At 41.8% G+C, this 13,098-nt stretch overlaps 1 protein-coding gene across 4 annotated transcripts in view; it reads right to left on the bottom strand.

The window, feature by feature from the left end:
- TNRC6C (trinucleotide repeat containing adaptor 6C) overlaps positions 1-13,098 on the bottom strand; it is a 129,942-nt gene that overhangs the window by 79,418 nt on the left and 37,426 nt on the right. For all 4 annotated transcript variants that reach the window (XM_081220369.1, XM_081220371.1, XM_081220370.1 and 1 more), the window contains exons 2-3: positions 3,559-3,658; positions 2,788-2,809 (exon numbers count right to left, since the gene is read on the bottom strand). In XM_081220369.1, coding sequence (XP_081076495.1) covers positions 2,788-2,809; positions 3,559-3,621 — 85 coding nt within the window. In that variant the 5' untranslated portion in view covers positions 3,622-3,658. The remainder of the gene's footprint in view (positions 1-2,787; positions 2,810-3,558; positions 3,659-13,098) is intronic.

Raw genomic sequence — 13,098 nt, 5'->3', positions numbered from 1 at the left:
GCAGGGTTCTCCGGCTTCCTGTGGTTCTGAAGTGGGTCATCACATCTGGCCAGGAAGTCAGAGACCTGGCTCGGGAATCAGAGGCAGGACTGACCCGGCTCTGCTACTCACTAGCTCTATGACCTTATCTAAGTTACCATACCTCTCTGAGCATCCCTTTCCCGACACAGGATTGTTTTGAAGCATGGTAGGTAATGAGATACAGTAAATGCTTGATGAATGTCTGTCGTGTGCCCTTCCTGGATGCCATAAGTTCAGGAAGATTCTGGGCACATCAGCCCTGCTGTTCACTAGCTATACAGTCTTGGGGGCATTGGGCAAACTCTCAGAGCTTCAGTTTACTCGTGTGGACACTGCAGACAGTGCCAACAACAACTGGAACTAATACATGTACAGGGTCTGTCTGAAAGCAGCTGCTGATGAGGGTGCCGGTCTCAGGCCTCCTGACTGCGCGCACAGAGCAAGGAGCTGGGCGTGTGAGAGAGCGCAAGGCAAACTTGGCCCTGCCCTTCTGGCTACACAGAATAGAGTAGGGGAAAGACTCGAAAACGCCAGAAGGTTAGAAAAGTGGACCTATTGCTCCGTGTGAGCACTCATACTATTCCTACAACATATCTCAACGTTCAGTCAGGCCCAGCTTGTGTTATTTAACACACGTGTCCAGTTGGAAATTCAGAACCACCACCTTGCAGGCAGCTAATTTTGACTGGAACCAGTAATAATGGAGAGTCTGAGAAAAATTTAGACCTTGGTGCTGCTAATATTTATTAATGAATTACCTAGCGGCACTGTTAGATTATTTATAATTCAAAAAGCATTTTTTATTGTTCAGAAGGACGTTAATAATCATCATTATGTTCTGAGGCTAGTTATAGTTAGTACAATTACTGACAAATTGTATCCAAAGGAGCAGTATTTTAGAGAAGATAAAAGGAAAAGATAAAAACCCAGTAGGGTTTGGAGTCAGCAATGAAAATACTCATCAGAACAGTAGTAGAAAATAATAACTCTGTGTAAGGTGGCAGGACAATGTAATTCATGATTGTTATACAATCATAAGCAATTTGTTACTATTTCAAGAGAAAATAATTATTATGACAGTGACAACAGAACACTGCTGGTACTGAATCAGGTTGTAAAAACTTCTCAAAATGTTAAAAAAAAAAAAAAAAGGAAACGGATGCTCCAGAGCAATAATTCTGTACTTTTTTTTTTTTTTTTTTTGCGGTACGCAGGCCTCTCACTGTTGTGGACTCTCCTGTTGCGGAGCACAGGCTCCAGACGCGCAGGCTCAGCGGCCATGGCTCACGGGCCCAGCCGCTCTGCGGCATATGGGATCTTCCCGTTCCGGGGCACGAACCCGTGTCCCCTGCATCGGCAGGCGGACTCTCAACCACTGCGCCACCAGGGAAGCCCAATTCTGTACTTTTAAATGACAATTTTAAGTAACCATTATTTCTCATTCAAGATCATAATTTCAAAACAACCATAAGCCACAGCCCTTTGGGCCCTTCTGACAAGTGTTTTGTAAATTCACACTACCACTGAGAGTGTAAGAAAGAAAAACATCCTTTTTGAAAACTATGCTGTCTTTAAATATGCTTTTACATGAAATCCATCTCTTACCGTGGCTCTGCTGTGGAAGCTCTGCGGCCGCCTGTGCTGTGGTCAGATGCCCGGGCTCCCTCGAGGCCTGTCCTTACACTAACTCGAGGCCAAGAGCAAGCCACCACATAAGTCACACTATCGGCCTCAGTTTCTTCATTGTCAATTAACACCTGCCCTGCTCAATTATGAAGTTCAAATGAGATAACATAAACTCTACTTTGAAAACCATAAATGTCAAACAAAAGTGGAGCCCTTCGCTGTGGCGCTGCCTGAGACACAAGCCTCTGCAGAGCATGTGTCTGTGTCTACAATTATATGTGACAGTCCAACAGAAATAAAACTTACAATTAATCACAGGCAACCTCTAGTGAGCACCAGCTCTGTGCCAGGCACCAAGCCTTGTCCATGTGGATCTCATACAGTCGTAAGATAGCTCTATGAGGTGGGAACCATTCACCCCTTACTCTTCTCATTGTAAATATGAAATACCCAAGGCTTAAAGATGTGAAGTGCCTTGCCCAAATTAAACAGAGCTGGTCTATGCGAGTCCTGAGTGTGTGCTTCCCAGCACTGGACAGTCCCTGAACACATCAAGTATGAAGTGCGGAGGCTCCGAGCGTGGCTTCCTTTCTGCTTGTCCTCCAGCACATCACACAGAGATGCCCAAGTTCCTGTGAGAACCACATACGTTCCCATCCACACCCATTAAGACAACCATACGCCAATTCTGGACTTGGAAAATAAAAAAGAAACCTTTCACACATTATTAAGCAAAAAGGGAAGAATATAGAAAGAATATACCTCTTTTTATTATAAATAGTTGGCAAAGAGAAATTGGAAGCTTTAAAAAAAATCAGTATCCTTTGGTTGTTCTTACTCAGATTGGGCCAATTTTATCAGCTTAATCCTTGATTGGTGGAAATCAAACCAAAGGAAAATTATAAAGCATTGTTTAGAAAGGTAATGTAACATTCTTTAGGCATTTTAGATTAAGCATATGCCAATTAAATGCAGATGTAAAACCAGTGATAAATGAGGAATTTCACAGGGAATAGTAAAAAGCAGATTCAAAGGCAGGGTGAGATTCTTTGTTTTTAACCACCAATTAAAAAAAAAAGTCATCATCATAAACTTTGGTACTGTCATAAAATGTATCCCCCCAAAATAAAGTAAACTTACCTTTGGTTTTTTGATCAGCAGCCTGAAAAAAAAAAAATCAGAAACTCTTTAGGAATAATGTGTAGGATGTACACATCCATAGGAAAGTTTATAAGCAGACTTTAATATTGGAAACTTTAAAAACAAGTTTTTGCCCAGTTATCTTATTAAAATTTACTACTGGGAAAAATGTATAATTGTCTACATTCTATTAATCATGTGCCAATATTGATCTAAAGGCAAAAAAATCTATCTGGAAGCTCACTTAAGCTCTGTATTTTAATACAAACTAAAACATATACAGTTTCAACTATAAGATGCATTAAACCGTTAGGCGAGAACAATACAAATGGCATAACTTGGTACATTAAATGCCCTAAAATTCAAGCCTGACCGTGAGATACACAGTAGGACTTTAAATTTTAATATTTACTAGTACAAGTTGTAAAAGAACACTTGCCAAAGCTGCAAAAATTATTTCTATCTTTTCAAATAAAATCAGTTAAATGGCCCTTAGACATGGTTGCTCTGGACAGTTCAGTTTAAGTAAAATAGCATGGACATTCTTTACTACCAATGACTAAAATCAAAGTCCTTCAAAACACAGCTCTAGTATTTCTGATTCCTTAAAAAAGACATTCTGTGGCTGTCACCCTTTATCTATGTCACTAGCACTCTAGATTGAGCACACTGAATTTTAAAAGTAAGAACCGAACCTCTGTAATGCAATGGCTATAACGCGGTGAGACACGAGTGATGACAGAAACAATGAACTAGGAACTCTAGCCAAACCTTTTTCTGAGCACCTTCCTTCTTTTTCTTTTCTTCCTGCTTTTTCTTTTTCTTTTCTTCCATCAAACGTTCCTCTTTTTGTGTTTCTTCTTCTTTCTCCCTATTAAAAATGAAGTGGTATTAGTATAATGTCCATTTTAAAATTAAAAAATGAAAAAAAAAAAAAAGAAAAAACATTAGCTGCAGAAAGTTTTAAGCCAAACAGTTTCACGCGTGGTATAAAGAAGGACATTTTTGAGAAGCAGTGTTAGAAATGGACCTTCACTCCTCCCCCCATCAGCTCCACTTCTCTGTTAAGTACTAGAACACGTGGCCCTGACTTCTTTGGCGGTGTTCATTCACTGGCCCACATCTGTTGAACACCAACCTTTTATCAGGCAGTGTACCAGGAATTAAGGGTACAAGATGGAGAAAGACATAGTCCCTAGAGTCCAGCCCCAGACCAGTACTTCTAGAAGTGCTGTCTCAGGGACCACCATCATCAGAATCTACCTATTGAAAGTGTAGATTCCTGGGTCCCACACCAGCCCAACCAAATCAGAGCCTTTGCAGGTGATTCTTATGCACACCTTTTATGTTGGCTGGACAAAACAATTGTTTTTTAAACAAAGATGCCTACACAGCATGGTGAGCTACTATAAGGGTACACTGGAACATGGCATAGAGCAACACCTGGAAGAGTGAGGTAGCCTATGAGCTACGGCTTAAATGTGGCAAAAGTGTTTGGCTGGAATGGGATGCTGTGTCAGTTATCAATTTACTGCCTGTCAGCTCCAGATTCACCCTCCAGCACACGCTTTGCCAATAATGGACCCGTCCCCTCAAGCACTTCTCCTTCCCTGTGAGCGCAATGCAGAGGTTTCCCAATGAAGGGCACTAGAGGGGCTTGTAGCAGCAAGGGGCCGTCCCACTGTCTCTGGAAGCTGCAGGGTGGGGTCAGCATGTGGCTATGAGGACACCTGGTGAGGACCCCAGCCAAGGACTAAGAAAGGGCAGTCTCTTAGCAACCTTGCAGCTCTGGCGTGATCTAGTGTCACCTTCCAGTGACCCTGTCAACACAGACACTGTGCACTGCGGGCCTCCTGCTACTCGCCCCACTCCCACACCAGTCTCTGTGGCCTTCTCCCAATGATGTGGCCACGGCCCTCCTGACGGGGATGCCATGTGCTCCGTGCCTGTGGCACTGACACTGCCACGTGGTCTGCACACCTGCACGCCCGGCCATCAACTGCAGCTCGCCACCAGGAGGGCTGCCACCAGGGCTCCCACCTCCTGTGTGCCCGTGTGGCGGGCTACCGGCTTTCCCGGGCTGGAGGAATGCTTCCTGCTGCCAGCAACTGCCCACTGACTGACCTGGGCGAAGCTGGGAGCCACTCTGCCATCCAGGGGGCTGCACCTACAGCTTCTTCAGTGAGTGTGAGCTCCAGCCTTGGGGAGGGGCCCCCTCCAATCGGCCCTTCCTCAGGTTCTCTCCCTCAGCCCTAGCTAGCTCTACAGTTGTTCTCTTACCACAGTTTAACTACTCTTTATAATAAACGTACCCTGTTTATATCACCATGTAGTTTCTGTCTCCTCACTGGGCCAGACTGCTACAAGTGGGAAGGAGGATTTAATAGACTAAGCAGAAGGAACAACATGCACAAAAGCCTCAGCAAAACATCATTGTCCAGGGGCTTCCCTGGTGGCGCAGTGGTTGAGAATCTGCCTGCCAGTGCAGGGGACACGGGTTTGAACCCTGGTCTGGGAAGATTCCACATGCCACGGAGTAACTGGGCCCGTGAGCCGTAACTACTGAGCCTGTGCGTCTGAAGCCTGTGCTCCACAACAAGAGAGGCAGCGACAGTGAGAGGCCCGTGCACTGCGATGAAGAGTGGCCCCCGCTTGCCACAACTAGAGAAGGCCCTCGCACAGAAACGAAGACCCAACACAGCCAAAAATAAATTAATTAATTAATAAACTCCTACCCCCAACATCTTAAAAAAACAAACAAACCATCATTGTCCACCCATCACTGTTGTTTAACTTTTTAATTTTGGAGTTTGTTTTTAACCTGTAAATGTGTTGACAACTACCACATGCATAGGAATCTCAACCTAGTGTCCGTTTGTACTTATCTGAATGCCATCGTAATAAAAATAACTTAAATCAACGAGGTGGTGGTGATGGGAGGCACTTAGAGATTATTCTTCCTTTAAAACAGTGGTTCTTGGCTGCTCATCAGAATCACCTGGGAAGTTTTAAAAACTTCCAATGGCAAGGCTGTATCCCTTTTCAGTGAAATCAGGGAATTGAACTCAGACATCAGCAGTTTTAAAAGCTTCCAGATGACTCCAATGTCCAACCAAGGCTGAGAAACAACTTTTAAAAGGAAGTCAGTACATTTCCCAAGCTTGGGAGCCAGCTATTATTCATTACCTTAGATGATACCTTCCAGGAATATTTTCATGTTATAGGACGCAGAGACACTAAGAAATCTGTGTTTAAATATTCTTACAAGGTACAGGCAAGCCCTGTGAGCGATGGGCTGTTGCTGTAATCACCACGCTACTGCCACACATCTAGGGAAAAAGGGGACAGATAAAAACTGGGAATGTAGTGGCTATCCACCGCTACTGTTATACTTTCTTAATCTACAGCATAACGAAAGCCTTAAGTTATCTTCAGATATTAAACTTAATAAAGAAGGCAAGCAGAGCTACATTTTAAAAAAGGTATTCTATAGAAGATGGAATAAAAATGATTTGTGCTTGATTGGATTACTCTGAGAGTTAAATTAATTAGAACCAGCTATTTCCCCAGCAGTACAGTTAAGGTTTTACTGTACTGGTAAAATAAAATGCTGTAAATAAACAGCTCACGTAGCCCTGAGATATCTTACACTTTCCTGACTGAGCTCATGTTCCTATGACAAAGCACGATTCAAATGTATGAACTTTAATAAAGTTTTATCTAATATCCCCCTAACTAGCACTAATTTCTTCTACCTCTAACTCCTGGTATACAATTCCTGCAATTTTTCATTAATAATTTTTAAAAAATCAACACTGAATCTCATTTTTACTTGTAAAGTAATACATGCTCATGAGAAAACATAAACGGTACAAAAGATATGCTAACAAAAAGACAGATTCTTCCTTCTCTAGTGTCCGCAAGCTCTCTCCTTTGAGGTAAGGAGTTTTTTAAAGAACGTTCTCTCTCTATGTGAATATACGGTTGTGTATCTTTAAAAACGCTTGGATCCCTATTTCTTGACTTATCAATTTGAGATAGTAACAATTTAATTTCTACAATGATGGATACGGATTTGGTTCTTCAGACCCCTACCTTCCACTCCATCACTGCTTTGAGTTCAAACGATGAATGGCATTTGCTTTAAAAACAGTATGTTAATGTTCGCTGCAGAGCTAGGTAGGGTACTGTGAGGACATTCTTGTGTAGCTGCTTTTTTTCTAGAGTTCCTAACTGTTCTTTTCCTCTTGCAATATCCTCCTTACAAAAACTGTTTCTGTTTTTTACACATCCACCCTCCTCCAGTTTAAAAACATGAGCCCTCTCCTCAACTGCATTCTCCAAACTCCTTTCCAGAGCCTCAGTCCAGCTCACTCTGGGCCGGGAGCACTCTGCTAGAGTTTTCTAATATCCTCTAGTATTTTATTTTAAAAAAAAATTTAATTGTGGTAAAATATACATAAAATTTGCCATCTTAACCATTTTTATGCGTACAGTTCAGTAACGTTAGTCACATAGTTGTACTACCAATCTCCAGAACTCCTTTCATCTTACAAAAGTGAAACTCTGTGCCCAAGAAATAACTCCCCACTACACACCCCTCTCCCCAGGCCATGGTAACCACCATTCTATTTTCTGTCTCTATTAGTTTGACTAACCCTAAGCACCACACTGTGGTTTTGATCTGCATTCCCCTAATGAGAGTGATATCAAGCATCTTTTCATATGCTTCTTGGACATTTGTGTATCTTTTTGGAGCCTACTCTTTTATCGTAGTTTACATATTCCTTATTTTTAACTCTGTATCACTGTGTCATTTCTATCAATCCAGATTGATACAGTGGGAAAAGAGGAGCTAACAGACTAAGCGGAAGGAACACTGTGTGCAAACTCCTCATCACTGCCCACCCATGAATGCCGACCTGAACTTACCAACTCGGTCATCTTGTGACTTCCCTTCTCTTCCTCCTTGAATGATGCCCTCAGTTATGCTGGAATTGGCTACCTTTTTGTTTCACTGATGGTTTGGCTGAGCACAAATTCTAGGCTGAAAATCAAGTTTGAAGGCACAGTGCCCCTGTATTCTCGCATCCACTACCTACTCAAGAAAAGTCTGATGTCATTTTGCTGTTTTAGTCCTTTCTAGGTGCTTCCCCCCAACCCCCGCAAAGCTTCTTTTCACCCCTGGGATTCTGAAATTTCATGATGATGTGCACCTTGGTATCTTTCTCCCCCATTATTTGTGCTTAGTATTTGGCTGATGCTTTCAATATAGAGACATTTCTTTCAGTTCTCTATTTTATTGAAAACATCTTGTTTTCTAGACGACACATATTAAGTTTCCTGGAGGGATCATCATAATTTATCTTTATGTTTTCTACTCTTTTTTGTTATTGTTCTCAATTTTCTGAGTGCTTAACTGAACTTGGTGTTCCAGTCCTTCTACTGAGCTTCTTATTCCATGATATTAAATTTTTATATAACTTTCTTATTCTCCAGTTGCTCTTTTCCCACAATACTGGGTTCTTGTTTTATGGATGCAAATCATTTTTATGCTAGCAGAGGATATTAATTAGGGTTTTTCTGAAGTTCTGCTAAATTTTCTGCATTGTTTCCTTTCTGAACAGTTCTTCCCTTAGACTCCGTTTGATGTGAGAGACTTTTCTCAATCGTCTGGTCATCTTTGGTTTGACCGTTCAGGCTTAAAAAAACCCCAAAAAACCAATTAGTTTTGTGTGCATGGGCTGGACTTGTTTCCTCATTGGCTTTGCTTTAGGGAGACAGGTTGGGGAGCTGGCCATTTTGCTAAAGTAGCCTCAAAGGCTAAAACATGCAGCCTTTCCCCTGATTACCAAGGTGCTTTATTCAAAGTATTAGCTACTAGACCTTAACCACCTAGAACTGCTGAAATTTTAGATGTCATTATTCTGAATTCTGACCATAATCTCCTTTCCTATTTCCACTGTACCCATTCATTATCTTTACCAGAAACTCCTATTCCTTGTCTTCCATTTTCTTCTCAGCTATTTTCATCAGTTCCTTTGCTACAGAGCCTAAACCTTAAGATCATCTCATATGTTCACTAATTCAGTCACTCAGGAACTATACAACTAGCATATGTTATTTACTGTGGTAGGCACCAGGGACAAAGAGAGGGATTGATTCATTTAACAAATATTATAGCAGAGATTACAGCAGTGACAAGGCAGAGTTCATACGCTTTTAAGGATATTCATATAAATAATGCATCAAATAAATGATCACTACTATAACAGCAATATGTACAAAATGCAACGAGAACATAAAAGTCTGCTGGGTGATGCCCTCCTGCTTATGTTATCTTTCTATTATAGTTAAGGGGACCTTATGTCCTGCTTTTAATGAACATTGTATGCTTCCTTCTGTACTCTGGGCTGTAAGTATCTTGGTGGCAGGACTGTCTTCTGTCTCTGTGGCACCAAGAAAAGCCTGTCATCATTCAGGACATTTCTAGTACCAACTTGTGGTCCATAATCTCAGGTGAAATTTATACTGGAAAAAAATCTTCTATATTTTCTTTTCAAGGGAAACTTTATTTTCTGAAATGACCAAGTAATATTTAATAAATTTCTATCTACCTTTTGAGGCTAGTAAGATTATAAGCTGTATTTTTTTTTTCCTATGTGGAGAAGTTGTGAGATTTACAAGTCAAGCTGTAAGGGAAATAAAGAAGAGGGACAGCCAGGTTGTGAGAATTTCACTTTTAAATTTTAATTTCAACTTAAAAAATTAAATTTAAATCATATGATTTTATATACATGTGTACATATAAGCATATATTTTTTCCCAATATAACCTTTGCTTTTGTTTCTCATTTGCTTGGCATCCCTTACTCATTCTTTCTTCTCCCTCCACATCCATCTCAAAGGTTCACTTCTCCACCTCTCTTCTAGATGACCTATGTAGCCACCTAGTTCATATCCTTCTGTGCCTCTCTCCATGCTCATGTAATTATATGGAAACATACATACCTATATACTTTTACAAAGGATTTTATTTGATCATTGTTTTGTAACACAGGGATCATGTTATGTAAACTTTTTTGCATCTTGCTTTTGTCATTCAATATGTGTCTCTCTCCTCATCCCCTCTCCCAACTGATAGATCTAATCCATAGCCATTATTTCTAATGGCTACATAATATACCATGGTGTGAATGTTACCATATTCTATTCAGTTATTCCTCTATTCATACACATTCACTTCATTTCCAGTTTATCACCATTACAAATAACTCCAGCTTTAGTCTATCTAGCTTCTGCTAAAGAGAACAGCATTGCTTTGATTAGTGATATAGCTAATGCTTCAGTAATAGTGAAAACTAGGTAAGGAGAAATCTCATACGGGGCTCAACTTCAGGACCCAGAGCAAGTCTGAAGGGGCAAAGTGGACATAAATTACCTATACTTTGTATGGCAAGGTATACTGTCATGGGTCCCTAGTATACTGAATTCTATTGGAAAGAAAATATTTTTAATAATCTGGATTTTCAAGATGCATATTTCTTTTATTCTCAAATAGTTTAGCAATCACTGGATTAGGAGGCTTTGGGTAGAGAAAGAGCCACACTCATATTTTGGAGGCAGCTAGAAGAAGGAAGGGTTGGGAGGTAGGTGACCGCCCATAAGTGGAGCCTCTATGGGTATCAATCATCTCAGTATTCCTAGCTAACTACACCTTTTCCCAGGGAAACATGATTTGACAGCTGTAGCCACCCTATGCCAAAGTATTCTAGGTGGAAAGTCTTCCAAATTTCCAGTCTTTTATTAGTTGATTACTCCCTTTTTGCAAATGAACGGGATTCAAAAAAGAGGGTGGGCTTGTTTTTGCCTGTGAGGTTTAGTCACCAGAAACTGTAACCTAGTTTCACCTACAGGACACATCACAGCTTATGCTCTGAAGTTAGACTCCAATGTCATGTCATTAAAATATTCACTAATTCAGTGTGTGTGTGTGTGTGTGTGTTATATTCCGTTATATACAGTTTGGCTAATTCAATTAGAATTTCCTGGCAGGGTTTACGTTAGGAAGAGCTGGTCAAGTGTTATCAGACAAAATTAAAAAGGGAAGGGGAAGGAAGAGGTATCCTGTCCAGTCGTCAAATAAATATTTAAGATTCTTAATTTTTCAACATGTGTTTGAATACCCGATACAGCCTTGTGGGCAGTACGGAAAGGATAAGACATAAAATAGTCTTAGACCTTGAGGGGCATAGAATCTAATAGGAAAGTGACAGTAAAGCTTGAATTATCCTTAATACTTGATAGACTATGGAAATAAACAGAATGCTGTAGTAGATAGCTTATGCTTGAGATTCAGAGTCACAGAACTAGGTTCAAAAGTAAAGGTCACAGGGCTTCCCTGGTGGCGCAGTGGTTGAGAGTCCGCCTGCCGATGCAGGGGACACGGGTTCGTGCCCCGGTCTGGGAAGATCCCACATGCCGCAGAGCGGCTAGGCCCGTGAGCCATGGCTGCTGAGCCTGCGCATCCGGAGCCTGTGCTCTGCAAGGGGAGAGGCCACAACAGTGAGAGGCCCGCCTACCGCAAAAAAAAAAAAAAAAAAAAAAAAAAAGTAAAGGTCACTAGCGTAGGAGGTCAAGAACCTGTAGGCTCAAGTATGGGCTGGACTGGGTAAAAGAACTGGACTGTCATGCAGTCATTCAGCGTGACACCAGGACGTGGGGTGGAAAAGGGCACCACAGCTCTGACAAATAGGAGCAGAGGGTGGAAGGAAGAGTTTTTATTTGAGGATTAAAGGAAAACACAGTTAGAGAGAATCTAAGGTCTCCTGATGTTCACAGCTTTGTGTAACGCCCTCCCCGTGAGTGTGGGAGGGACCCGTGACTTGCTTCTCACCGCTAGAATATGGCAAAGGTGATGGAATGCTGCTGCCTTAACTACATTTATAAGACTCCATCTGTTTAGCAGACTTGCTTTAGTCTCCCTTTCAGGTGTTAGCTTTGAAGAAACAGCTGCCATGAGTCCTACTGCTGCAAGGAAATGAATTCTCCCAACAGCCTGAGTGAGCTTGGAAGCCCACCTTTCCCCAGTCAACTCCCCTCACACACACACCCCGCCCATGAAAACCCAGACCTGGCCTTGACTGCAGCCTGCAGTGGGTCCAGCTAACTAACCCATGCCTAGCCTCCTGACCCACAGAAACCGTGAAATAATGAATATGTATTGCTTTAAGTTTGTGGTAATTTGTCATGCAGCATAGAAAACTAATACAGGTCGTGATTTAAGACTTCCGGGGCCAGCCAAGATGGAGTAAGCCCACCACAGCCTCTCTGCCACTGATTACCACAAAAGACTGGATGAGGTACAATATAAATTCAAAAATACAAACTATGAAAAGTAAACAAAAGCAGGTGGACTAGGCAGAGGAGTCAAAACTTGGGGAGGTGACTGTATGGGGGCGAGTTTCTCACCTCCCCTCCTCTTGAAGCTGGTTTGTTGTAATTTTGACAGAAGGTTGGCCCCAGTCACAGAGCTGTGCTGTGCTGTGGTGGCCCAGGCAGCTGAAACCGAGAGAAGCCCATCTTTCTGAACAGAGAATTAGGAAACTGAGCTCTTGTGACCTAGACAGTGTGGGGGACCCAGAGAGCAATCGGCTGGAGGAGACCCCCAAAGTCTGTGCATAAACTTTCACAGCTCTGGGTTCACCTTCGAGTCATGCTTGTGTGGGACAGACCCAAAACAGCGAAGCAACTGCTTTGAAAACTGAACTACAACTTCAACTACCCTCCCCTCTTCTCCCCCAAGTCTTGGGCTAACCCCTGAGTGGCACACGGGTGGGCCAGGCCCAAAGCAGCATAGCATAGTGAAAGCTACGGAAACTGAACGACATTTGGACCACTGCCCACAGGAGGCGAGACAGACTTTGTGGTCTGAACCTAACTGGGTTGACTGCCTGCTAAAACAAAAACAAAACAAAATAACAACAACAGAATCAACATGCTCTAGAGGAGTTTAATAGGACTCAAAGTCTATACAACATATTCAGAATGTCCAGGATAAAATCCAAAATTACTCTTCATACAAAGAACTAGGAAAATGTGGTCAAACTGTCAGGACAAAATACAAGGGATACCAACTCCCAGATGACCCAGGTGTTGGAATTATCAGACAAAGACTTTAAAGCAGTTATTGTAACTATGCTCCAGGAGGCAAATAAAGGTAAATGCCCTTGAAACAAATGGGAATATAGGTGTTCACAGCAGATAAATAGAAACTGTAAAAACAGAAGTGGAAATTTTATTCATTCATTCA

This window comes from Mesoplodon bidens (assembly GCF_964165515.1).
Source record: "Mesoplodon bidens genome assembly, chromosome: 19".
In the NCBI taxonomy this organism is placed as follows: domain Eukaryota; kingdom Metazoa; phylum Chordata; class Mammalia; order Artiodactyla; family Ziphiidae; genus Mesoplodon; species Mesoplodon bidens.
This window is presented reverse-complemented; position numbering and strand designations above follow the sequence as displayed.